The sequence below is a fragment of the Lepisosteus platostomus genome, chromosome 20 (assembly GCF_059453375.1).
Source record: "Lepisosteus platostomus isolate fLepPlt1 chromosome 20, fLepPlt1.hap1, whole genome shotgun sequence".
In the NCBI taxonomy this organism is placed as follows: domain Eukaryota; kingdom Metazoa; phylum Chordata; class Actinopteri; order Semionotiformes; family Lepisosteidae; genus Lepisosteus; species Lepisosteus platostomus.
Window position 1 is genome coordinate 5,924,369 of NC_142630.1, and position 27,954 is coordinate 5,952,322.

At 45.2% G+C, this 27,954-nt stretch overlaps 3 protein-coding genes across 5 annotated transcripts in view; 1 reads left to right on the top strand and 2 right to left on the bottom strand.

The window, feature by feature from the left end:
- snrkb (SNF related kinase b) overlaps positions 1-959 on the bottom strand; it is a 40,010-nt gene extending 39,051 nt beyond the window's left edge. For all 3 annotated transcript variants that reach the window (XM_088613510.1, XM_088613507.1, XM_088613508.1), the window contains exon 1: positions 668-959. The gene's annotated coding sequence lies outside the window, so the exon portion shown is untranslated. The remainder of the gene's footprint in view (positions 1-667) is intronic.
- Positions 960-8,564: 7,605 nt separating this feature from the next.
- Positions 8,565-17,208, bottom strand: LOC148644358 (uncharacterized). The gene is made up of 5 exons (XM_088613657.1): positions 16,746-17,208; positions 16,090-16,409; positions 14,585-15,173; positions 12,200-12,273; positions 8,565-9,755 (listed from the first exon to the last, which is right to left on the bottom strand). Exons 2-5 carry the CDS (start codon positions 16,305-16,307, stop codon positions 9,545-9,547), a joined length of 1,092 nt encoding a protein of 363 aa, XP_088469783.1. The 5' UTR covers positions 16,308-16,409; positions 16,746-17,208; the 3' UTR covers positions 8,565-9,544.
- An 874-nt stretch (positions 17,209-18,082) lies between these two features.
- On the top strand, positions 18,083-27,954 carry ldhd (lactate dehydrogenase D). Its single transcript, XM_088613656.1, has 11 exons — positions 18,083-18,340; positions 19,447-19,559; positions 20,464-20,605; positions 21,164-21,305; positions 22,184-22,343; positions 22,558-22,757; positions 23,342-23,470; positions 24,536-24,663; positions 25,243-25,333; positions 25,881-25,992; positions 26,882-27,954. The coding sequence occupies exons 1-11, from the start codon at positions 18,230-18,232 to the stop codon at positions 27,045-27,047; spliced, it is 1,494 nt and encodes a 497-aa protein (XP_088469782.1). The 5' UTR covers positions 18,083-18,229; the 3' UTR covers positions 27,048-27,954.

Genomic DNA, 27,954 nt, shown 5'->3' on the forward strand with positions numbered 1-27,954 from the left:
AGCAGGTAAGCTTCGCACGATTAAAACTGAACTTGAGGCGAATACAAACAGTTAAAGGCACCAACGATGCCAATGTTTGTGAAAGACTCGAGTTTACGTTTCTATCAGTCTTACTATCATAGGGGACGAAGAAAGTGATGCACGGGTGAAGGTGATTTCGGCATGGAAGACAGAAATCGAAGCGCTTTAAAGTGTGCAGCCACACTGAAGTACAGCACTCTGCTCCTCCGATGTGTGTGAATGTCTCTGAGGACACGCTTGTCCTCTACTGGGAGAGGTACCTGCGTTGTTGACGGTAGCGCTGAAGGGACGGTTCCGCCAGTACATTTTCTGAACATCCAGCTACTATTCTTACTAATAATAACCTCATTGTATTGTTAAACGACACTTAGCTATTATGGCGATTCTCCCGGGCGCGAAACTGGACTGTGTGTCCTGATAGTCAATTAATAATATCCCACCATCACGCACTAGCATTGAAAACTTCGTTATCAGCAACTGCAGTGCCCGAGTCAATGTGATCATCCAGGGAAGAGAAAGGATGCAATCTATCCCTCACATTGTTCACGAAAAAAAAAAATCAATAAGAATGTAGAAATAACTGATCCCTTCTCAGAACAAAATGTGCCCAAACAGATAGGTTACATTAGTAAAAAAAAAAACTTACCCCCTAAAACAATACGCAGGTTTTCTATTCTGCAGCGCTCCTGCAAACGCGCAAGACCCCCTTTCTGGTTCAAATGGTCAAACGCTGCGTGCTTCAGCGCTTCGGTTACAGACGCTGCTCCGACCTGGAGTCGCCCGCCCGTCTGCCCAGACTGTAACGATGCTTGACTGACCGGCCGCCGAGCGCTTCTCCGCAGTGTGTTGTCCTGTTCTCAAATCTGCTCAGAGACCTGGCCTGTTGACGTCAATGCGAGCTCGGCAGCTGCAGCTCTTAAAGTGAAACAGCGGAGTGTGTTCAGAAGTTGAGCTACTGTATTATGCAATAGCTCGTCTATAAATAGAAAAATGTATGTATTTTTTTTTTAAAAAGCGGCATTTCCGGCATTTTTGTCTGTGAGCGTTGGGCGTTCCTCACAGACTCGATGAACTAAAGTACGAACTGAATATCGAACTGCAAACAGTATTCTTCCGACTAAAATAGAAAAGCGCTTGACAGCCTTAAACAGCTTTGAGTAAAATCTGAAAAGAAGTCCTATATTAACAAACAGGGAGGTCAGAGCCTGGGATTAAAAAACAAAACAAAACTATGACCATGGTACAAATGACAAAACTCCAGGGCCATCAGTGGTTTCATGGGGTATTTGTAGATTTGTGGGGTCTGGATTTGAAGATTAGGAGCACGTGGAAATGACAAATAAAGCCTATAATTTGTTTAGTTAAGAGAACTATGTTCCTTGAGGATTGAAGAATAATCTGTTTTTTGGCCCAAACAATCTCTAAGTGACTTACTGTAATATACGGAATCTCCTATGACTGATCACTGTTAATAAGTCCAATTGGTCTACAGGTAGGTCTTTAAAATTTGAGGATTTGTTATGTACCTACTGTATGAAATCAGCTGGTCTCTCTGGAACCTGATATGAAGAGCTCAGATCTGTGCTCCCAAGATCAACCTTAACCACAACCCTACAATGAGCTCTAACCCTACATTTTACTCCAGAGCTGGTTGCGTAATTCTGGACCAGTACCTTTTGAAGTTCTGCCTAGAGACTCCAGGATTAAGATTTGTTATAATTTTGTTTTAGGGGAGACAAATATAATACGGTCTGAAGTGTGTGTCACAACTCTTTCTGTGACAGTTGTGACATTCTTCTCAGGACAGCAGAGTTCAGGTCCTCTGTGGAGAGGGGATGGCTGCTGTCATTGGGGGTGCAGTTCATGCTGAGATCAATGGACTGCACATACTACCCCAGTGTAGGCTGATCATTCCTGACGAGTGATGTTCCCAAGTCTGAATGGCAGGAGGGATCTGCCCACTTGAAGTTTTGAATCTACTTGAAGTGGGTCTCTTTTCCTGGGAGAGGAACATGCCAAGTGGCTGAACTTTACAAAGGTCTTCTCTGCAATTTTGAGTGCAGTCTTCGCTGTGTCAGTCCATTTCTGCAGGTTATTTGAAACCATTCATCATTTTTTTGTCTTACTTTTGTCTAGTTCTGCTTCCCCGTATGTGTTGGTATATAGTCTCTCTTTTTCCAATTTCCTGTCCCTCTCAGAGTGATGTGCCCACATGATGAACTGAGAGACAATTCCAGAATAAACAGTGATATGCTTTGAGCCCACATACATTCGCCTAGTTGTATTGAAAATTGCTGGATTCTGCTGAGCTACCTAACATCCTGAAATTTGGTCTGTCATTCTGTCAGATATGTTTGGCCAGGGGCTATCCAGTCTAAAAGCTCAGATACCTAGTAATTCCATGGAAAATGTTATTAATACTTGTATTTCATGGCATTTTACTTTTGGACCAGAAACATCAAACCAAATCCAAACTAAAGCAAATCCAAACCAAAGCAAAGATAAATGTGCTGCAAAAAGTACAGTTTTCCAAATTCAAATGAGGAGTGAATTGTGGTCTTGTGGTATTTAAAAAGCCCTGTTCACTGGTAAAAATTGTGTTTCATCTTGTCGCAATCTGTTTCAATGTCAGTCCCAGTCTAGTTCAATTGACTCTCCCCTAATAAGGAGGTTGTGAAAGGGTCTGTACAACTATGTGGAAATCATATGACTTCCTATTTTGGGAGCAGAAATTAATTACGCTTTTATTAACTAAGCCAAACCATCAAGTTCCAATAAGCAGATTTATGGTTAAATGTCCCTCATTTCAGGCAGGAAGAGGGAGAAAAATATTTGCACTCAAATCCCGCCAGTACATCTTAAATGAATTCTGAATTTTTGAGAGAAAATAAGAGAGGGGTTTGCGCAGCAGACGTCAGTGATCAAATTTCTTTGGGAACTGAGCTAACTGGAAGAAATAATTACAAGCAGTAGAAATTCCTTTTGGAAAGACAGTGGTTTCTTAAGAGATTTCAAATGAGGGTTAAGATGTTAGTGTCCTTGTTTCGCTGCTGAGTCTGATGTCTCCTTGTTTGACCCTATTCTACCCCTTAGGCTTTTATATTAAATCTCCCTTTTTTAGACCGAAGAGATTAAGTTCCTCTAACCTGTCAGACAGATTGAAGAAATTAAATCTCTAAAGGACATTCTTGGGCTAAATGAGTGGCAGTCAGACACCACATATAATATGCAATGGTAAGATCTACTTGGTATAATTCCTCACTGCCTCCTTTCCTGTGTAGTGCTGATGAGCAAAATCAGCATCCTACTAGGGAGTTAATAGTCTCGGTTTAAAATATTAGGCACTTTCTGTCAAATGAAAAGACCCTCAGCAACCTGTGTGTTTATCTTGGGGACCATGAGACAGACTGTCATCATGTTCTTGGGCCAGGACAATCCCCAGATCTCAATTCTTCTGAAAAGCATGGAAACCTCTGGACCATGCAGTTCAATCCCACACACCACTGCCCTCATCACACCCTCAACTGGAGAGCCCGCTGGAAGAACAGGATGAGGCTGAGCTGCAAATCTTTCCAAATAGTCAGACTGCTCAGCGTTATTCAGTGGGGGGGGCTCCTATTATGTTAGCTAGTTTCTAGTTTGAATATCTTGATGGTAATTTAGTGGAGGATGAACTGTAAAAGAGCCCCCTGATAAGATGCAAATACTGAACTGAAGCAGCACCGACACAGATCAGCAGCTGGTAGCTGGCCGTGCAACATGAGAGTGTGATGTAATCGCTGCACAAGATGGCAACAAAGACAAGACAAGCATCATTGTTTAAAACTAAAACAAGGACAATGTGGCTCTGCATAGGGACATTATGTTAGGTCAGCATGAATTATACACTTTACACAGTGCTTGCTGCTGCACTTGTGAAATGTCGCACAGACACACTCCTAGCATACAAGGAGGAATACAATAGTGAAGGCATCTGCATACAGGTTCATCCCCACATGCATCCATTGTTAGAAAGGCAAGCGCAAAGCACGAGGCGGGGTGTATGCACAAAGACATACAAGTACACAGGGACAACTTAGAGATTTACTAATGACATCAGCTTGCATGTCTTTGGAAGATAGAGGTTAGTATAGATTTAGTATCTTGAAAGCTAATCTGGGATATGGGGGTGGGGGGTCAATCAATTAAGTTGATTTCATACTTCCAATATATGAAATATATTCCAAGGTAATGCAAAGGACAGGAAGGGACAGTGAGGATGGAGGACAGAGGGCTACACCATTGAACGTTAATGATTCACAGTATGGAAGTACTGCTCAGACTAGTTTGAGAATCTCCCTCTTATACGGCATAAGCCCTTACTTCAGTCACACCCTTCCCTTTTCACCTAATAAGACCACAGCTCTTGCACAGCCCTAATGGCTTAAGGACGTACTATAAGTACATCTGAGAAGTTTACAAACACGAGGAGAGCCTTCGGCTACTCCTGCCACACCGGTGGGCACAGATAATTAATCTCTGTGTCTTAAATTCTGATCCCACCTCTCACCAGGCTCCCTCCAGGAGGGCAGGTGCCCACATCTTGAAGGAGATTCTGATTAGTCTCTGAACACAAGGCATGTCTCCATCACGAGAATGTGCGGCCTGTTAAAAGATTCTTTTCAGTCCTTTTTTTTTTTCAGTCGGCGGTCCGTTTCATTCCGACAGCTTGACTCAAGAGATCTCAACTGCACATAACACAGGTTAATTACTTTCCTGGTTGCTTGCGCAAGTTAGTCCTTCCATAGTACTGATTTTGGGCCGAATTTGAATTTAAATTTAAAACCGAGCGGGTGAATACATCAACACGTACTGTGGCGAGTGGCCAGCTGACCCAAACCTTCTCATTGCAGTCTCCCCAGATCTCAATTCTTTGGGAAAATGCCAGTTACAGTCGGATGGCAGAGTGCCACACTGCGCCAGTAATGTCTGAGGTTTGGGTACCAACTAGTGCTATAAAGAAGCGTCACTACTGATTGAGCCATTTAACCTGCTGGGCTTCTCAACCTTGTAATTTTCCCCTAAGACCAAGAAATTATAGTCAGAAATACCTCCACATAATCGAGCCATAAAATGGGATTAAGAAATAAAGACAGTGTTTGATCGGCTAGATTGTATCTAACTACATGATAGGGATGACGTGCCAGGTGCTGATAAATGCTGTCTGCCTGCCTGCTCTTGAACGGTGAATGTCATTTAAAAGGCATGTCTGATAAATATAAGAAAACTGCAAGAAGCAGTGATCTACATCTCCAGCATGGCCGTGCTATCTGAATTAAAGCTCTCAACATAATTAAAGGAAATACATCAATGTACACCACTAATAGTAGTGTTAGAAGTGAAACTCAAGGTGACATATTTTAAATGAATGGGACAAGCACTTTCTAAATTTGAAAACACATAATCAAGTGTTGAGAACAAGAGTTACTGACTCCATGGTATGGTAAACATCAGTATCACCTTTTGGCATGAACGCATACCTGTAGATGCTCCAATTGTAGTGCTGAATACAAATCACAGCAGAGGCATGGGTGCTGTTAGGGCTATAAACCTCACCACACACAGCATTTCAAAATCCCTGGTTTTTCATAGCAGCATGTAATTATGGTGTTCAGTGAAATAAGAGCAGGACAAGGCGACCTCTTCAATGCTGAAAGATTCCACATGCATTCTGAATACAGAAACAGATTCATGTAAAACAGAAGAGCACAAGAAAGGTAACAAACAAGAGGGGCCATGCAGTTCATCTTAGCTCATTGGTTCAAGGATCTCTTGAATTATTGATCTGTTTTATCAACTTGGCCTTGTAGCTGGTAATCTGTATTGCACAAGTGGACCTTAAATTGAGTAGTCCTTTTAGCTGTCTTTGCCAAAACATGTCAAGTTTGTAAATAGTTTTTTTTTTTAGGTTTTTAAACAGTATTTGTATCAGGTACTGTGCTCAAGGCTAAACAGAGTTCCTCTATTCCAGGATCAGGAATCAGACAGAGCCAGATGCGATTGCTCAGGGTAGCAGGTCTAAAAACGCTATGGTACACAGGGAAGCAGTATGGAGTGGACTCATAACTGAAGGCTTGTGGGTTCAAATCCTGGGACAGTGCTGTTGTACCCTTGAACAAGGTACTTTCCCTGTTCCAGTAAAATACCCACCTCTATAAATGGAAGCTACTTTGGATCAAAACATTGGCTGAGTGTAGTAATAATAAATCATTCTATTCTAATAATTAATTCTAAGTTTAATCTAAATATATTAAGCTATTAGCTACACTGACCTGGAATTTTAGTCACTGGTGAATTAACAGTAAAAGACTAACCAGAACAAACAAATTGAAACTGCATGGAACTGTGAAACCTTGGTGCTACCAGTTCATCTTCTAGTTAGAATGTATGAGGTCATGTCACCTCAGGAGTCTGTAGCCCTGGTGCTTCAGAATCTGGCCTTTACTGCAGTTAAGCCCTGAATGACTTCAATGGAACAGTTAGTAAAATTCTGCAGCTCTTTTCTCACTGAGCATTGAAAGCTGCCTGAAAAAGCCACAGTACTATGTCCCTCTAGGATCAGGGCTGCAGAGTCCAGGTTTAAGATAAGGCTGCACAGAACTGATTGATGTTTTTCCCAGCTGTAGGGGCTCCGAATCAAAATCAAAGAAACACCTTACGCGTTTCAACACCATTTCTTAAAGTAAAATATCGGCTTTGCATGTTTGTCAGTGTTAGATTAAATTGAAAAACAGACTTTAAACCAGGAAGATGCCTAAGAAAGGAATATTATTAACTCTTTCAAAAAAGGTACACACAATTTTACACACAGCATAATTTTTTAATATTTTAGCTTCGCTGACATAAATGATCAAAATGTTCTAAAATGCACTTTAGATATTTAGAGATGTCAAGTTTTGTTTATTTTGGAGACAAGCAAATTTTGAATTTGATCCACAAAACTTTTGCATTCTTGTAGTAGGTTTGCCAAAACCCTTTAAAAATCTCTCCTTTTAACTGTGAGGCGAGTGAAATCAGAGATGACCTGTTCTCGATGAGACCTGTGGCAAAAGTGAGTGAACAGGTCAGAGAGCGATGGAGTTAAGAATGGAGTGAACAAGAGGGATGAGTGAATGAGTGAGTGAAGGAGCAAATAATAACTAATTACTTACACTTACTGTATATAGTTCTTTTCTGGACACTCCACTCAAAGCGCTTTACAGGTAATGGGGACTCCCCCCCACCACCAGTGTGCAGCCCCACCTGGATGATGTAACGGCAGTCATAGTGCGCCAGTACTCTCCCCACACACCAGCTCTCAGTGGGGAGGAGAGCAGAGTGATGAAGGCAGTTCATAGTGGATTATTAGGAGGCCATGACAGGTAAAGGCCAGGGGGAAATTTGGCCAGGACGCCGGGGTAACAGGCCTACTCTTTTCAAAGGAACATCTTGGGATTTTTAATGACGACAGAGAGTCAGGACTTCAGTTTTACAACACCTTATGTAAGTAGGGATGAGGGAGTGACAGAAAATAATGGTCCTTGTCAAACACATTTCATGTGTGCGGTACAAAAGCACAGAAAGTGCTGCCGTCAGAATTTATGGGATCAGCCACAGCCGTAGGGCGAGCAAGCGATGAGCTGACGCTGGCTGCTCTGGAGGCTGGGACCGCTGAGGGCGATGAGCTCCAGGGCTGCAGGGAAGTATGAAGGACACATGCTTCACACATGGCGATGAGGGCTGCTGAGTCAGCAGAGAGGCAGGAGACAGCACAGGCAGCTCCTGCAGGACCGCACGTCCGTGATGCAGCTGACCAGACAGAGGAGGCCACTGGTCTGCCCTGCGTGTTTAATCTGAAGCTGCTATTGCAGAAATCTGAGCCAGGCATTTACCACAAAATCCCAAAGACTCCACTTCAACATTTAGTTGACATTTTCACAGCGTTAGACCATTGTGTAAAAAAGTGGCTCACATCCCCATAGTAAAAAGGCTTAACCGTTCTTTCTGTTTTATATCAACGACATGAATGCTGACAAACTATTTCCAGGTCTTAGATTTACTGGACGTTTCAGTTCACCCATTTCCCTCTTCTTTCCCGACAAGACAACAATACAGGTATTTGAAGTTGAATTTGAGGTTTTGTCAGGATGCAAAACTGAGAGTCATCCCAGACAATGCAAATAATTGAAGTGGGACACAAGTGTAAATATGACAAAACAGATATGAAACAAATTTAACAATGAAGCATGGGTCATTGGTAAAAGTGTGGTTGAAATTAAATGTGACTAGAAATCCTAGTTAAACCCTTATGGATGTGAGGACATACTGGAGGTACTTCTACTCTTAAAACAGGGGCCATGCTTTAAGTGATTAATGTTCAAAGGAAGAGGACACTTTAGAAGGAAAGAAAAAAGTATTCAGGAAGAGAAAATTCAGAACAACAAAAATGATGAGCTGAACAGTAAGCGCAATTTAAATAAGAGATCAAAAACACCAATACTAAAAGATTTAAATACAATAATAAATGTGTTTAAAGAATATTTTATACAGGGGTTTACTAACTGAACATATCAGAGAACTGGAAATTCTGAGCTCTACTGACTCTTTAATATATACAATATAATATCCACTCATTGAAATCACAAAGACCATGTCTACAGACAGAGCAATGAGGATCATATGAGAGACATCTAAAGATTTTAAATCAAAGAGGCCAAAAGGAGAGCTGTAAATGTGCGGGATTACTGCGTCGGTCCTCATCCATATCTGTGGGAGGAGGATTTATTCCTGCATGGTTGAGCTGTATGTTAGTCCTCTTTGTTCATGCAGCTCTTGATGAGATTCAGGTGAACTACTCCTTTACTGGAGACACTGATCCACACAGTCCATTGTGATAATACAAGGGACGCTGCTATCTTGATTGAACCACTGTGATGCAATACTGCTGCCCCACGGACTTTCGAACTGGAATGAAATTTAAACCCACTGAAGTCCTTCTATTCTGATTGGGTTTTGTGATGATGCAACAGCCAGAGCAGGCTGTGTCATAAATAAAAACACAGAACATTGAACTCAAAACGTTAAATATTCATTTGAAAAGGAAGCTGACATTTCGCATGATTTTCATAAAAACGTTTTTTTCTGCTGCGATTCTGGGCCATATCTGACAGGGCCCGTTCTGGAGAGCGATGGAGACCTCCTTCGTTGGCCCTGAGCAGTCAGGTCCATGTTTGGGCGCATGGTGACTGCTGTACAAGTGATCCTGAACACCACAGAGCCACGCTGGCTGAGCACTGTGGGATTGGGAATGACTTAGCTCTTGAAGCTGCAATGAAGTTCAAGCACTTGGAGTCATCAGGGAGAAACACACTGTACTGTGCCTACAGGTGCCAACTGTCCTGCGAGACACTGAGCGCCAAACCGCTCTGACAAACAGACAGGTGGCCATAAAGCCACCTGGCAAAACCAAATTGGAAAAAATTAACACAAAAAACCTGGACCTTTGTTAGTGCTTCACATTTTGGGGGACAAAAGGCATCCCTCCATCTCGGGCGGCTCGGACCAGATCGTTGGCCCTGGTCTGAACGTGGCGCATGAGCTCCCGCAAGGGCGGCCCGCTGAGGGTCTCCCAGAGAGTCTGGTCACTGTGGAGGGAGGTGGCCCACCTCTCGGACACGCATTGCGACGACAGGGCAGTGCGGGCTCTCTCCGGAAGCCTACAGAAAGAGAACCAGGCAGTTTGAAAGCACCATACTGTGCCTCATATTACGGTAAGACTCTTCAGGTAAAACACGAAACACGTCTTTCTACTCCAATGGTAATGAGTCATTCTGCCTCAGGAATCCCCAGACATCCCTGCAAATACTCCAGTCAAATCCCCCACTTGCATTTAATAATAAGTCTTGTTCCTGCTTTTGGATCTGCTGTTAGTCTAGTTTACTGAGGACATTTTGGGACACAGTGATAATTTGAACTTTTTTCTGTATCAGTGCAGTAGTTCATCTGTTCCACATGCTTGGATGTCTATAGAAAGAAACCAGGATCCCCCCGCAAGGGAAATGTTGATAAAAAGAGATTATAATGTTTAATGCTTTTCACTTAATAAAGAATAAAAAACGTCTATATTAATCATTCTACAAAATGACCATGCTCCCATTTATTCTATTTTGTAATGTACTGAAGATGAGAGATGGTAGGAGTCAGTATTGACCACTTCCCCATTGTGGGATGTAGTATCACACAGTATTTGACCTATTAGCTAGAACACAATGTGTTCATACCAGCATCAAGGCTTGCTGTATTGCACGCTGAGACAGGAACTCTCAATACAACAGTAGGAGTAGGACAGTAGCTCTTCCACAACAACATAGTAACTAGTATTGAGGAAATTAGCATAGACTCGATTGCGAAGGTTCCCTGTGATGTTAATATATGGTTTGTTGATATACACCGAGAGACAATAAAAATCCAGTTCGTAAGTGAAATCTTTTATGACTCCAGTAAGGCTCATCTGGTGAATTCATTTCTTGGTTCAGTTTATTAATGCAATAATCAGAGGAAACGGCTTCAAGCCACACTGGGATGGACTGGCTGGGTGGTACTGGATAACACGAGTACCTGCGGAGGTCACTGATGCCTGCTTACAGGTGCTCCAGCACAAGCCTAATATCCACAGTCCCATCTCGCACCCTTGTAGTATTAGACTCTGGCTCATTCACAAAATTAACACACAAAATAGTTGAGTTAGAGATAAACAGTACCCTTTTTCTGGTATCCTGCTTAAAAAATATTTCTCTATCTGAAGCATAGCTCTTGCTCTCTCTTGTATGATCCATATCATGTCACTAAGTGCAGGGCATAGATTACGCCTGATCAATATTCTGTGCATGCGATCGAGTTACATAGAGTATCCTGTAGTATGCTTATTCACCATCACCTGAATCCTGATACAGTGAGTAATTTTTAAAATGCCATCACATCAATTCGTTTTTAGATACTAAATTGACACAGTTCATATGATTGTTGCTTAGTACCATCCAAAAACAGGCAAATTTAGAATATATTTAAAATACATTAATATTAATGTTCACTATGAATTGAATATGTTATTAATATCTTAGGGGCAGATATTTTCTGTCAAATGTGGTTTATTTCTCTTAGAGAAGTAGGTGTTCATGCTGCAAGAAATAATGAGATAAAATGAACTGCAATTAAGTGTCTGCAGGCTTTGACGTATTTTCTTTCATAAATTGATTTATTACCCTTGTTTCAGCAGTCACTAAAAGACTTCAAGAGTCTTTTTTGTTATTTGTGAAAAGTATCACAATGCAGAAGGGCTAGCTTTTCTTAGACACATAGGCTTTTATACAGTACCTTGGTACAGTCATATTTGCGTTATTATTTTAGGAGTGTCAGTATTGTGGCTTACTGTACAGTTTGTTCACATGTGTCCACAAAGATACCCAACCTACAGCTTAAGAGACAGATCAGGCCCAGTCAACAATTAAGCTCATTAATTCAGTAAATGTTTACTGAGCTCCGATGTCTTTAGTGGAAGAAGTGGAAATACTTCCCATTTAGAAGCGATTCTAAATGGGAAGTATGGGAAGCGACCCAAAATGTTATTTAGTTTCTGTAGAAGTTCCACACAAAGCACAATTTCTAACTACTTTATCTAGCAGAAGGTCACTGGGAAGTTGGAGTCTATCCCAGCAAAAGATGGGTTCACCCTGCACAGGATTACATGCCCATCACATGGCATCACACAGATACAAACACACACGCACGCACGCTCAAAGTCTCAATGATACAAAACGTCAAGATATGTCAGTGTCAATGTCATGACAAAAATACAAGGTGACACCCCCGCCAGTTACCCAATTCCCCTACTGTACCAGTATGTTTTGGGAGGAAACCAGAGCTACCGGAGGAAACACAGGGAGAACATGCTGTACAAACTCCAGACAGTCAGCAGCCCAGGTCCAGGACCAAACCCCAGGTCTCCAGCACTGCGGAGCAGCAGCGCTAAGCACCACGCCCTCTTTGGAAGTTCAAACCTGTTTGGCTCATGTCTTCTGTAAAACTGATGGAAATGGGCTTTTGAATGCATCTCTGCAGCTGTTTACTGTCCCCAACAAGAACCCCCTAAACTGGGACTCACCGGCCAACTTCTTCGATCAGCTGCGGGTCAAGTTCCTCTCGTCCATCGGAAGTTGCGTTCTTTCCACCTGCTCCCTGTGAGGACGAGAGTCGCTTCCTTTTAGCGCACAAGCCCACTCTTCGACAGCCTGCACTCACGGACCTCAGGGTAGAGCTGACACAGCTCGTCTACCGGACGAAGCCCAGGTCAGAGCTGGGGAGGGGACATGGAGAGAGGAGGCTGAAGGCAGAAAGTCAGGAGTGGAGGAACGGTGGGAGGGGCTTAGGGATAAGAGCCTCACAGCTGTGTGGGACAGATTTTAGAAAGTTGGGGGGGGGGGGGTTGTGACTGTGTGTGATTGTGTGCAGTGGGAGTTGTCATTCCCAAAATGGAGGGAGTAAGAGGTGCGACGTATAGCACAGGAGTGTTCCTGGCTGAGAGGAAGTATTTACTATCCCTTAGGCAGAGACAGCTGGGAGACAGTCTGTTGCCATACATTTAAAACCTTGGAGACACCTGCCAACAGCGGTCACTGCAGAGGTGTGTTCCCTATTGACTATTCCTTCTCAAATACTAACAATTAAAGGAATTTACCTCATATAATTTTCCTTTTCCAGAACTGAATGAAATTAATTTGGAATTATCCTGCAGCCAGCTAATCTCCTCCTTACTAGGTATGTGTCGAATCATTTGTGGCGCGAGATGCAGTCCTTGCAGAAGCAGGTGCTATGAGCTGTAGTGATGCAGAATGTTTAAGCCGGACCTCAGCAAGCTCTCGTGACCCACATGATTGTCTCTTTTGCGCAGGAGTTGGAATGTACTGCATCCCATTTGTCATGTTGTTTCTGCTATCATAAATGAACTAATCAAATTTGACCCTACAAAGTTCTATGGACTCCACATTTTTTGCAACATTACATCCAGACTATTTCACATGAGAAATGTAGTCATAGTTTCCTAGATACCCCTTGAGAGTGGAAGTTACCAGTACCTCAGTGAACTCTGACTTAGATATCACATATTTCTTACTGTTTTGTAATGAATTCTGGAAAGCTCCTGCAGTAGCTGGCTGCTTTAGTTTTTTTGTGGCATGTGACCTCTAGTGGGGAAGTGTGGCAAAGCTGGACTAGAACTGAACTCGACGTATTCTGACATGCAATTCCATTATCTTTAAATACACAGAGAATTATACTATGAATCTTTTGTGGTCTGTTGTTCCTACAGTATGTAGTTGTGGAATGTATATTAAAGTGTATCTATGTTGTGTATTTAAGTGTGAATCAAAGGACAAAAACTTGACTTCAGATCTGTCCCTTTAAATGTAGAGTTTAGATCAAGGGGGGGTTATTAGAAAATTTTCAAAACAGCTACCAGACATCCCAATCTAGATAATATAACATACACAGATTTCTTAAAATACCTTAATCTAAGTTTTGATCAGAGGCAATTATGAGGGTATTTCATTACTCAAATGGTTAAAGTTTCTTCAATGGACTCCTTGAGCATCAAGACCGGAAAGAGCACATTCTGGGAGAACACTACTTTGCACAAAGCGAGGTAGGAATAAGACTTCTTAACAATGAGGCTGAAATGAACGTGCAGACAAGATGTTGTACTTACAGGTGCCATGGGCTGGGGGTTGAGAGTAAAACTATTGTTAAAGATTTGATTTGATGTCAGTAGTCAATATCTGGCTGAAATTACAGATAGTATTCAGATGTTATCCATAATGTGAAGCTAACTACATCAGCTTTCATGAAACACCTCGATAAGATCCGTGCATCTGTTACTGTAGCTAGTAGCATCCAAGTGATCAAGAAAGTCTCCTCTTATATGTTACTATCTTCCTAAAAATTCTAGTGTTGATGACTGTGTTTCTGTGAATCTAAAGTCTTATTATCAAGAGCTTTATCATTCATCTATCTCCATGCTCACCTGTGGCTTTTAACCTGTCCTTTGGATGAGATGTAAAACCGAGGTCCTGATTAAGCATCCCAGAGTTTTTTTTAAAAGAGCTACACCGGGGTCCTGGCCAAATTTCTCCTGGCCTTTGCCCATCATGGCATCCTAATAATCCCCATCTATGAACTGGCTTCATCACTCTGCTCTCCTCCCCACTGAGAGCCGGTGTGGGGTGGGTGTACTGGTGTACTCTGGCTGCTGTCGCATTACGGTGGTGGTGGAAGGGAGTCCCCATTACCTGTATGCGCTTTGATTGGAGTGCCCAGAAAAGCACTTTATACAGTAAGTGTAAGGAATTATTATTATTCATCATTATTCATGAATCAAGGCCTGACGCTGGCCTGCCCACACGCTAGCCATGGTTTTCTGTGTCGGTACAAGGCTGGTAAGGGTGAACAGTGCCCATCCCAAGGTCTGGCTGCCCAGCGACACCATTTACAGTACCTGAAGCAAGTAGCTCAGGAGGTGCTGGGCTTCGCGGCGCCCTTTGCTCTGTCCTCCCTCGCAGGGCGGCCCCCTCTCACAGTCCCGGCCTGCGCGGGGGTCCCACCAGCTCAGCGCCCGCGGGGGCCCGTCGGTGTAGCGGAAAGGCAGGAGCCAGGTGGAGAGGGCGCGGGCGGCGGCGGGCGGGGCCAGCCCCAGCCCCAGGACCCGGTCCAGGTGGAAGCTCAGCACCTCGCCCAGCCCCGCCGCCTCCCTCACCAGCGCGCAGCCGCCCTCGCCGCAGTAGTCCCTCCCCGCCTGCACGGGCCGGGAGGTGTCCAGGGACACGACCAGCCGGGCTCGCTTGCCCCGCAGGTCCAGCTGGTCCACCTTGCGGACCGAGCCCTTCCTCAGGAGGGTCAGGATCTCCCTGTCTCGGGGGCTCAGCCGGTCCGCCTGTCTCGGAGAACGAATCAACCGCTGCATGTCCTCGGGGGAGAAGCTTCCTGAGGTCAAGCACTTGTAAGAGCTCCACGCCAGCTCCCCGTTCTGGAACAGGTGCTGGGCAGCTCTGTGCTGCTCGGACTGACTGACTGGCTCTTCCAGCCACCTGGGAGAAAAAGGCCTTTAGTCGCAGGTGGAAAACAGTCAGAATGTAGGAAAAGTAGGCCTTTTGAACAGGCGAGTTATCTAGAACATACAGGAGCAGGTTGCCCTTACAGTTCAACAAGACGCTGACTGGCATCGTTTGAAACTGACACCTGATGTGCAGGACCATTAAAACCAGGGGAAGAGTTCATCTGCGACATGCCCCCTCCACTGCTGATAAAATGGATTTAAATATGTAACTGGCTAAATGGAAAACGCACTTTACTCAAAGTTGAAAAATAAGACAGTCGCATTGGAGGGGAGAGAAAACCTAACACAGCACTGTGAAACAGGAGAGCACCAATCACAAGATGCAGATCACAGTTTCAGCTGACGGTGGTTTTCCTCAATAGGTATCCTCTGTTCTGGGATCTATGATCTATGCTGCGAGTCACTGGACTTAGAGAATCTCCCATTCTCATTCTTCCTCATGCCAACAATAGGGACTTTGTTCCATATACAGTATCTACACCTCTTCATGCCTGAAACCCACATTACCTGAAAGAGGTTATCACTGAGCTGACACAAAGTCCAGGAAAACACAATGGAAGTTATGTGCATGTGCATTTTAAACCAACAGGAGGCACTTCTTCACTGCTTCAGAGGCTGTGGGAGTCTGGAACCAGCTACAAAGCCATATAGCCGAAGCTGAAACCTTGGCTTTCTTCAACTACTAACTTCCAAACTGATTGCATGGGCTGAATAGGCCTTCTCTTATTTGCAGCCTTTCTTATGTTCCTACAAAGCTTCCACCCTGCTGTGCTACTTGATGGTGAATGCTTACATTGGCTAGTATCTGCCTGTGATGTATCCTGACGCCGTGGCTAAATGAACAGATGAAATTGCAGCCTCTGCTCTGTGCTTAGTGTTAATGTTACCTGTCCTGGTCATTTCTCCCAGGGAGTTTTCTCAGGGGCTTCAGCACTGCTGCCTGCGTGGGGAGGTTCAGAGCAGAGGCCAGGTGCTCTCCGGTGCGACTCCAGGGCTTCTCAGCTCTTCTGTCCAGCAGGACACTCTGGATGAGGCCGAGCCCGATGGTGACCACTGCCAGCACACAGATACACAGCAGCATTGCCCGCCTCCTGGGCCTCGGCATGGCGCCCCCTCTGGAGGGGCTGAAGCAGGACAGTGACGGACCTCTTGCCCTGCTGCTCTGAGCAGACTGAGCCCAACACGTGCGGTACAGCCCAGGGAGACACTGTGGGATAAGCCAGTTCATACTGTATGAGGGCCGGAGAGTGTTAACAATGGACTCACAAGTCGAAACTCACAGGTCGCAAAATAAAAATAAAACGCCAGAAAGAGAATAACAGATTAGGACAGCCCAGGGAACTGCATATCCTGCTTCCTCGGTTTCGCTGCTGACACAGGTATTCTGTGACAGTTTTCTGTCAGTGTGATGCTTTTGAAAATGGTTCAACGGCGTTAGAGCGCCCTCAAGGCGAACAGTCGGCATAATTCTATTCCAGAACAAACTGCAAGCCCATCAGCAAGCTGTAACTGTAACTGAATCAGTAAGCTGTAAGGTACTTACCTCTTTCGAGCAGACCTTTATTCAGAATACATACTGTACAGCTCATTCCCAGCCGCCTCCTGTACCAGACGCAATAGCCTCTGCTCTGTCCGCCTGCACTTTGGACTAAACATGACAAAAGTGCCCCTTTTCTCGAAACCGATCTTTGACCGCTGCACTATCTTTGTCAGCACGTGGAGAAAAAAAAAACACAACTGGAAGCCTGCAGTCACTGACATGACATGACGACACCAAGCTGTTTCGAGCCAACACTGAGATGAATAAGTGTTAATTCATCAAGAAGATGTTTTAAAAATTGTTGTTCGTTTTATCCATGATCCGTTTTAAACGCGGGGCTTTCATTTGAAATATCGTTGCGAAAAAGGATCAGAAAACGCCCACCCCAAATGAATGAGGTGTGGGCCAGATCGAATTGATCATAATAAAATGCCACGTTCTGAAGCTATTAATAATTCATAAAGGAGCTGAGTGCGTTGTTTAATGTCGTTGTTTTTGTATGAACTGGTTCTGAAATGGGGGAGCATAGCAACTGTTTATTAATATTAGTAGAAACAGTAGGACTATATTAGCACTAGTTGTAGTAATATATACTGTATATTGTAACTGGAAATGTTAATTGCCTTATGTAATTAAAATGTTGATTGCCTTATGTAGCATTGTAATCATAACATAAATCCCTAAACACCCTGGCATTAAGCGATTGTAGTTTTATTTGAAGAAAAGGGTCCCGTTCCACTAGCTGATTTGCAAGTGCCACGCATCATATATTCTTTCCACGGATATTAGGGATTTATTTTCTTATTATTGGATTTAGTGTAATCTGAAAAATCCATAATATGCATTTTATTTACACACGCCAGAATCTATTCATTATTAAACTCATTGCCATAACAATAATACAGTATTACAGAAACAAACCACATCGAAATAAAAAAAATGCATACCCGCTTGAAATTAAAGAGTCAAAAAACAAATTCCAACATTTTTGTTAGCGCAAAAGACAATTATAATGTTTCGTAAACGTTTTTAAATTGATGAGAATTTTTTATATATTTTCTGTGGGTTTTTTTAAATCGAGCCGAAATGAAGAGCAAAAACAAAAAAAAAACATGTGAAAAGTTCATACTGATTGTTGCTTGATCAAAGTTTCACGATGGACCCAACTGTATCTATTACTCTCTGCTTTCTGTATCGGTATTGAATTTTATAAGATATATTTTATTTTCCGTACATAGTAAGAACATTTCACGGGTTATTAAAGACGCCAGGTTGTGTACTAACGAGGGGGTGTATCTGTATGTGCGCTCAAGGCAGTCGGCTCGCAGTGCGGCAATTTGAAGCTGTGTAGATCAGTACTAGTATCAGTATTGTAGTACAGTACTACTGCCTTTACCCGGAAGCAAAATAATTTCATTTTTTTTTGCAGAGGGGGGAGAATCTCCTGAAAGAGCATTTGAACCGCAGACTTCGGAGCCCCGCTCGCCATGTCCTTCGCTCGCCTGGTGCAGCTCCGCCTGTTGCAGGGCAGATGGGCAGCGCACCGCCGGGCTCCTCCGCTGCGCACTGACCGGAAGAGCTACGCGGCCGGGGAGCAGGTCAGCGCCGTCTTTCAGTCTCTCCATATTCTCACGGTTACACCAGAGCACCGCCCCGGTCCCGTCGGTCGGGACTCAATGCACGGTTCTTGTAAACACCTTTAAAACGCCAAGTTTATCTTCTCATTTTAAATTTGCCCCGTCAATATTTGGTGACCCCCTTGTCCTCAAAACAGTGCAATTCGACGTCGATGCGCAGTGTTGATTTCGTCTGTATGTTTACAAGAGAGCTTTAAAGTTGGCCTCACCAGTGCTAAAATTATTATACATAATAAGATCAATAATTAAGTCTTAAAAATCAATAGCCTTGCAAGAAAAAATGTGCAGTGTCTGTTTATATACATAACAATAATTCATTGGCAGGTGCTTTTAACCTGTTGATTCAAATGTCATAAAACCGGATTGCTTTTAACATGCTAGCACCAGGCACACACCAGAGCCAGCATAAACACCATGTCTGATAGTCTGGGCTTGTACAGGCAGGGATAGTTGAAGACTGAAGTTGAGATTTATGCCATGGATATATCTATTGTGTGTTACCTGGGGGGCAAGAGCATGTGCACTCCAAAGTGTTCATACAGGAGTGCTTAAAAAGTTAGCTGGGATATTAAAACAACTGCATCCTGGAAACTATTCATTGTGGATCAATGAGATCACAAATGGGACCTGGGAGAACAGCTCATATACTATTCAGTAACCACATGCAATCCATTATGAACACAAATACTGGTCACACTGAGCCAGTTTAGCTCCCTCTTGTGTGCAATGTCATTGTCAAAATGGCTTTGTGCACTAAATTTCTTTCCTTCACAGTTTTCATGAATCATTTACTGTACAGTTAGCTCAAGCCAGCTAACGTCAGGAGCACAGTGTCTGCAATATAAATCCAAGCACGGACCAGAGCTTTGCTGGTTGTCTGGAGGCTTTGCCAGTCCTGTGAGTCCTGACTGTCTGTGTATCCCTTGTGCCCTTACTCAGGGTCTCCCAATCCTGTGCTGTTTTGTAAAGTTTTTCTGCAAAGGATCAGACTTCAAGGATTAAAGTGCCCCACTCTCAGGATACTGCACGGTCCGGATAAGCTTCTCTTTTCCTTCTCGTTTCCCTAGAGCCGGGGGCTGGACCGCGCTGTGGGTGCCTTCCGCGCCGTGACGGGGGACGAGGGTGTTTCTGTAGGGGATGCAGTCAGGGAGCAGCATGGCAGGGATGAGTCGGTGCACAGGTCAGGCCGCCGTGTGTGCGTTGGGCTCAGAGGTGCTCATCCTGGATCAATGACAGGCAGACAGATGCACAGATGGCAGTTTCAGGAGAAGGTCATCGCACAGAACCCAGATTCTTTATAAGCCATAATGGTAAAGCCATCTCAAAGCCATTTTCTCCATAATCCCTCTTGATGTCTCTTTTAAGGGCACTAATGTACCATGATAAGTTGATAAGAACACGGGAAAGGTGCCATCCATCAGGTCCTGCTGATTTAGTTGCCATTCATTTATTGATCCAAGGATTTCATCCAGCTTCATCTCAGAGGATCCCAGAGAATCTTGTTCAACAACATGGCTGGGCAATTTATACACGAGCGAATCAAACAAGTTCATCCACTGACATGTACTGTAAACTGCCAAAGCTTTTCTGAGCTCTTCTATTCCAGTGCAGGCTAAAGCTCTGGACCAGTTTGCACTTTGACCAATTAAGTTATTAATCCAGGAAGATACTGGCTTGATCAAAGCAGTGCAATGAAGTACAATTCCTGTGTACCAAGGTGGACTTTCCCCACACATATCTTTATTCAAAACCAGTTTTCCTTCTACAGATCCTGGGAAACCGGCTACTGGGTTTTCATTGCTGCTGATTGAGCCTTTGACTGAACTCATACTTTGCTAATAAGACCTCTTGGCTCTTCAAATGCTTATGTTATTTTACATCTTTCTTCTATAGTCATTAGTATCTTATTTGTCACTGGATTCATATTTATTATGTAAGGATTTAGGCAGACATTGAAAATGGTATATCTAAGAAAAATATAAAACATCGGCTCAGTTCTGCGGGAGGGGAGACCCTACCCAGGACAAAGTGATGGCGGGGTAATGTGGGACTGGCAGGATTTTGGCGGTGTTGGTGTTTCTCAGCTGCCGGCCCCCAGACGTGGTGGTCTGGCCTCGGAGCGTGGAAGAGGTGAGCGCCCTTGCCCGGATCTGTCACCACCACCGCCTCCCCATCATCCCCTTCGGCACCGGGACCGGCCTGGAAGGAGGAGTCGGGGCCCTCAAGGTAATCAGTGCGCCCTGGAGGGGGGGGGGGGACCCGGGGGCCACGCGTCTGGCTGCTCCCAATCCAGGACGTGGAGTTTGGCCCTCGTGGGTTTCTTCAGCAGGACTCTCTGTTATTTTACTGAACCCTCACAACCCACCATTTAACTTCTTTTCTTTTTGGCTCTTAAAATGTTGCATTCAGCACAATACAAGTGGGTTTTTAAAGGCAGCTCTGCAGGAATACAAAATGTGTCTAAAAGTCTGTGGGGAGCTACGCTGTAGTTTCTGCAGGGGATTAGTAGATTACTTGGAGAGGCAAATTTCAGACGCTTTTGTTCCCGTTATCGGTGAGATGAAATCTGCAGCCTACTAGGAATATACCTACAAATGTGTGAGAGATAAGAGAACAGTAGAGATCAAGTTCTTCCAGAAAGTAGTTTTCAAGGGATTGGTGGCCAAGAGTCCATGAGATGAGAAGTTCAGGTTTGTTTTGTTGTAAGGAATAAACGATGCGGGCGTTGTAAAAACCGTGAGCTGTGCATGGCCAGTGTGCCAGTGTTGCTGTGTGCTGTGGCAGGGCGGGGTGTGCTTCGACCTGCGGAAGATGGACCGGGTCCTGGACCTGCACGCTGAGGACTTCGATGTGACGGTGGAGCCCGGTGTGACTCGCACGGCTCTCAACAGCCACCTGCGGGACAGCGGCCTCTGGTTTCCTGTCGGTAAGCACAGCGTAGTTCACAGTGCTGTCGTGTGACCTGGGGCAGGGGTCAGAACCCGAATTCCTGGTGGCCTGCAGCGTCTTCTAGTTCTTTGTTTCCGCCATGTCTGAATTAAATGGTCTAATTATTTAAATAACTGGACAAATCCCTGGTTCCAAATATTTAGCCTTCAATTTATGAATTGAATGTAGGTCTGTAATTGCATAGTATTGTGAAAAACGTTATACACTCACCATCAAAATGACAAAATAGCCAAAGCTAAATTCCAGATGTGTCACCTGGCTTAAGGTTGGCGGCTTATTGTAGATGCCCTTGAGCTTTGGAATGACAAGAATCTCTGATCTTACAGGCAAAGGTAGATCGTACCCCTCCAAGCCTCAACACCCATCCATGCTTTATTCTAACCATTTTATCCAGTAGGCAGGGCAGCAACGGGCACAAGGCACAATAGGTACACCCTGGCGGGGATGCCAGCCAACACAAAGCACGTACACTCACACCAGGGCCAATTTTCCCAGGAGCCAATTAACTTATGGACATGTCTTTGGACAGTGAGAGGAAATGGGAGCGCCACGCGAACAAGGGGAGACCAAACTCATGAACTGAACTCAGGGCTCCAGTGCTGCAGGAAAGCATTTTTAAGCCACAGTGCTGCCCAAGCCTGAACGCGACGCTTCAAAATAAAAAGGTGACAAAAAAATTAAATAGAGATAGAAAATAGAGGACACCAACTGGCTCTCCCTGCTCCTCTGTTCACTAGTAGTTTGGCCTCATTTCGCCATTTCCTGAAGGCTCCTGGGCAATGTGCTTTGGCAACCAGCATGGACAGTAGGATCTATCCCACAAGCCCGCGCTCCCACACCCTTGTCTGCCCCCAGACCCCGGAGCGGACGCCTCGCTGTGCGGGATGGCTGCCACCAGCGCCTCTGGCACCAACGCGGTGCGCTACGGGACAATGAGGGAGAACGTGCTCAACCTGGAGGTGGTCCTTGCTGATGGAACAGTCTTCCACACGGCAGGCAGAGGACGCCGTCCAAGGTAGCCTTTCGCCTGCGCCTGAAGGTGATCGCCTCTTTATCACGAGAGATACATGTCTGCCACAGTACAGGCTTAATCCGTGGGGTCATTTTTCAAGTGGTGTAGCTCTTTCAACTAAGACGGACCGAGCTGCGTTGGGGGCGGTCGGACAAATTTTATTTCCTTTTCCCAAAACCTGATTATGTTCACTCTCCATCCCTTCCTCCACTTAAAGGAAAACGTCGGCCGGCTACAACCTGACTAACCTGTTCGTCGGCTCCGAGGGCACGCTGGGCATCCTGACGAAGGCCACCCTCCGGCTGTACGGCATCCCAGAGGCCATGGTGTCGGCCGTCTGTTCCTTCCCCTCCGTGCAGGCTGCGGTGGACAGCACCGTGCAGATCCTGCAGTGCGGCATCCCCATCGCTAGGATCGGTGAGAGGGGGGCAGTAAGGGACGGAGGGGAGGAAAGGAGGGAGGGAGAAAGCGTCTGGGTAAGAGAGCTGGTGGAGAGTGATAAAAGGGAATCATGGGAAGAGGCAGGGGGATCATGGGAAGAGGCAGGGGAAGGCTCATGGGATAGGGAGAGATCAGTGCAGTATTAATTGTGTAATCTGTTATGTGTAGCTCTTGGTTAATGCAGTGGCATTTGTGTTGAACTGTTTGAATTCAGTGCTCTTACTTGAATGTGAATTGCCTTGAATAAAGGCATCGGGCAAATAAAGTAAATTCCTGCCTGTTACATGAGCAGGGTGGTAGAGGTGTTTGAGGGAGGAAAAAACTATTTTGAGAAGGGGCTTAGAAAAATAGGCTCAGTCACTGTTTTAGTTTTTAAAAAAACAGCACAGGGAAAGGCTGGTCATGTGCTCATTTTGAAGTGCTTGACAAGCCAATCGGACTTCATTTGCATCCCTTGGGAATGAATAAAGGAATTTGGATTGAATTGAACCTGAGGTTTTGCGGGGGTTGTGGCTGTTCTGGGCCTGCCCCGTTTCCACAGCTCTGTCTTTGACTTCCAGAGTTCCTGGATGACGTCATGATTGACGCCTGTAACCGGTACAGCCGCCTGTCGTACCCGGCCTCCCCCACGCTCTTCCTGGAGTTCCACGGCAGCGAGCGGAGTCTGGAGGAGCAGGTCTCCATGGCAGGTGCGTGCGGCTCGTTCGCCTCTCAGAAGAAAGGTCAGAACCGAGAGGAGGCCATCGAGCCTGTTTATAGGACAGTATGTAGTACCCATTTGATCCAGGGATCTTATCCAACTCAGTTTGTATAAAGCTGTGAAGTAAGCAGGAGTTAGTCTGGATTGCAGGTAGACCTCACTAGTTAGAGTCTGGCTGTGCCATTAAGGATAAATGGCTTGGATTCCCTGATGACAGTAGACAGTGTGATGTGGTTTGAATTAGTCAGGATTCCCTTGTATTTCCATGGGACGGGAGTACCTGGGACCTCCTGAGGATGAGTGAGCTTGCAGTGATATCAGCAAGATCCATCACTGCTAACTTGCTGACTCTCCTGTCAGCTGAGTTAGTCCTGGATCTGTCTTTACTCTTCTGGTGTGATCTGGGGGCTGAAGTCATAAGAAGAGCTGAGAAACACTAAGCAATTCCAGTTCTGGAGTGATGATTACAAGTGTCAAAAATATGGCCAAAATATGCTTAAGCATAAATATAAAAAAAAGGAATTAAAACCTGCAGGTGTTTCAAAAGCTGTCAAGTTGTATTAGACAGAAGACAAGACGTGAGGTGCAGAGACGCTCTGGGGGACCTTGCAGTTAAATGACACAGGAACACCTATTTAAAGCAGAAAAATGCATTTGTTGCTAATTGGCTTATTTCTGTATTGTGTTCTGTATTACAATATACAGTGAGCTCTGTATCGGCTTCTTTTCTCAGAATAGCAAAATTAATCCTGATTGTTCTTGAAGCACGGTAATTGCTCTCTTTCTTTTGCTGTCTCTCCATGCACCCACACACGAGTTCTGCAGAGCGCCCAGAACTTGTCAAAATTGAGGAAGTTTGTTTTCTCAGTATATAGCTTTTCCTGCAGCTGGTGTTCAGGTCTCAGTGTAAGGGTAACTCAGGCCCACTAATACTGTTTGGCCAAAATCGGATTGTTTTTAATCATTGTGCCCGCAAACCCAAACTGACCCGCACAAAACAAAACCCGAGCGGTTCTTCAGAGACGCTCTTCACGGGCTTCGCTGCGCTTTGCAGAGGAGCTGGCCGGAGCCAACGGCGGCTCGGACTTCAGCTGGGCGCGGGACGCGGAGACCCGCGGGAAGCTCTGGAAGGCGCGGCACGACGCCTGGTACGCTGCCCTGGCACTGCGCCCTGGCTGCAAGGTGGGTACGGCCTCAAGCCCGACACGCATCAGCGCCGCCTGGACGTCCCGAGCCCGGTACCCCCCCCGTGCTGGGCAGCGCCACTGCCCGAGCCTGCGAGCAGGAGGGAACTGGCGGGTCGGAACATCTGTGCAACAATGAAAGAATCCAGTGAATCCAAAGATAAAATGAGGAGCTTTAACATAACAGTAACCCACCTGCTGTACTTCTGTTCGCTGCTGGATATACGCCCTTTCACTTGCAAAAATTCAGTTCGCTTATAATTCCAAACACAGCCAGGGATGAGATTTCCTTCGGTAGCTCCAATGGAAGCACCACCCCTTTTGTCTCAATGTCCAGCTGCCTCTCGGGGACGGGGGGTAAAGAAAAAGCTCTGTAGGTGAGACTGGAAACGGAGCCGGAAATCTAATGTGAAATGGCTCATCGCCCCCAGGTGCCCAGGACTGTGGCCAATTGAGGGGAGACTTGGTTATGGCCAGCCTGCTCCCGGATAATCATGATATGATGAATGGCGTCTCCTTGTTTGCAACCGTCTTCCTGTGTTATTGCAGGACGTATTATGCTGGGTATTTCTTTCAGGCCTACTCCACGGACGTGTGCGTCCCCCTGTCTCGACTCCCCCAGATCATCGTTGAGACGAAGGCCGATCTCATCAAGAACAAGCTCACAGGTACGTGGAGAGGGAGGGGGGCGTGCGTGTGGGAGGGGTGGTGACGATAATAAGGCTCCCCTTGCAGATCTGTGCAGTGTTTTTCCATTTCCCTCTGTCAGGTGACGATATCTCGCCTGCAGCCAGTTTTGAACGGATCCTAAAAATTGAAGCTTTGTCCCGAAGAGTGTCGTTTGTGTCTTGGTCCTGGAAATGTCAGTGTCACTGATAGGTGACCCTTAAAAATAAGAATTATTTTTGCTTGTAGATGACTACACCACCTAGCCATTATGAAGAATATTAGGACTCTTTTTCCCTGCCACAGGTTCTGTTTATCTCCCAGGATCACAAGTGCATACACAGACCAGCAACGGACTACTATTGTTTCAGTGCCCGTTTGTTTTCTAAGGGTTAACAATATTCAGAGCTGTCTACACAACACCCAGAGCACATCATCACCCTTAAATTCCAAGAACACCCCGGCGTTCCCAGTGCAGCTGTTATCTGAGTATATGAGTGTGGCGAGGTCACAGCGTCTCACCTCTTCTGTGTGTGATGTCATACCCAGGTCCCATTGCGGGTCACGTTGGCGATGGAAACTTCCACTGTCTCATGGTCCTGGATCCAGATGACCCAGCGGAGGTCCAGCGTGTTCATGAGTTCACGAACCGCCTGGCCCGGTGAGGGACTGCTCTGTTTCTTGCTGCGCAAATGGCTCTCAAGACAGCAGAACAGTGGGGTCACAGTGTCCGTGAATCCACAACAGGGTTTTATTAATCCTTTAACTCTGCATGACTATTTTCCCTCTGCCTCGCAGGAATTCGTAATGAACAGAAGAACAAAAACCACTATACTCTACAGAAGCCACAACACCCTGTGGTTTCGTTTCTTCTAATAAATCTTTAATGATAATATAGTGCTTTTCTAGACATTCTACTCAGAGCCAGTGAATCCAAAATCCAAAGATAAAATGAGGAGCTTTAACATAACGGTAACCCACCTACTGTAATTCTGTACAGTACACCTTTACAGGTAATCCCCTCCACCACCAGTGTGCAGCCCCACCTGGATGATGTGACAGCAGCCAGCGTGTGCCAGTACTCTCCTCAAATACCAGCTCTCAGTGGGGAGGAGAACAGAGTGCTGAAGCCAGTTCAGAGATGGGGATTATTAGGAGCCCATGATGGGTAAAGGCCAGGGGGAAATTTGGCCAGGAAACTGGGGTAACAACCCAACTCTTTTGGAGAAACATCTTGGGTTTTCTAAATATCACAGAGAGTTGGGACCTCGGTTTTACAGTACGTGTCATCCAAAGGAAGGCGCCTTGTAGTCTCCGTCACTATACTGGGGCATTAGGACCCTCAAACACCGCAGGGTGTGCACCTACTGGCTCAACTGACAACTCTTTCCCAGGAGGTCTCCGCTCCAGGCACTGGCCAGGCCCGCGCCTGCTGAGCTTCAGTGGGCCGCCAGCTGGTAGCTGCAGAGTGATACAGCTGCTGCCTGGTTTTAAAAAGGGAACCTGGGGAAATACAGGAAGAGCTCTGACCTTCCCTCCCTCTCTGGCAGGAGGGCTCTGGCCCTGGACGGGACCTGTACAGGAGAGCACGGCGTGGGGCTGGGTAAGCGGGCTCTTCTGCGGGAGGAGGTGGGGCCTCAGGCCATGGAGGTGATGGAGGCGCTCAAAGCATCCCTGGACCCCAAAAACCTCATGAACCCCGGAAAGGTCCTCTAATTGGCCACTGCACCTCTACACCTCTGCTGCACTCCAGAGAGCCCGATTCACGTTAGCTTGGTGTAGCACTAACTCAGCTCTGGGACAATATGCAGTTCTGTGCACCCTGGGGGGTGTTGTACACTCACAGAGGGGAAACATGGGAGAGTTTAAGACCAAAGTCCCTCACAACTCTGGCAGAGAAGCCCCTAGGACTCCCCTAGGGCTGAATAGCAAGAGGATTGCGGGTTCAAGGCCCCGTTTTCAAAACTGCAACTACAGCTCTAAACAAGGTGCCTGAGCCCTGATTGCTCCAACCAGTCCACTTCTGTGCATGCGTACCAGCTGGGGCTAAAATACATTTCCACTCGCTGTAGAACTGGCGATGCTGGCGATTTTACTGGAACACTGGTAAGGAATTCGCAAAGGTTGATCTTCATTATACATAGGGCTCCTGTTTGTTTTCAGTGGAAGGATTGCATTTGTTTTGAGAGTTGTGTAAAGTAACATGCACAGTTTTTGTTCTACATTTGAAAGAAGGTTTAACTAAGCAGAAAGAGAGCTAAAGATACCTGATTGTTTTTCCATTGATACTAATCAAACAACTTTTATTTTTAGATTCGCTTTAAAATACTTAAAGCAAAGCAGCACCATGATTGTGTAGTTTCAAACGAATTTTGTCAGTAAAATTTGTTTTTATTTAAATTGCTTCCATTTTTTAAAATGAAGTCCTGACTGGAGAAAAAATAGGCTATTTTTGTGTGCAAACCTAGTGAATGTTTATTTGCACCTGGTATAATATCAGGCCCCTGAACATAATAGCTGTATTCAGGAATGTGTGCTGAAGGCTTGATTGAACAGACTGTTCATGATTTAACTAATGTTGTATTTTATTCTGATCAATAAAAGAATTGTGAACATGCTAAAA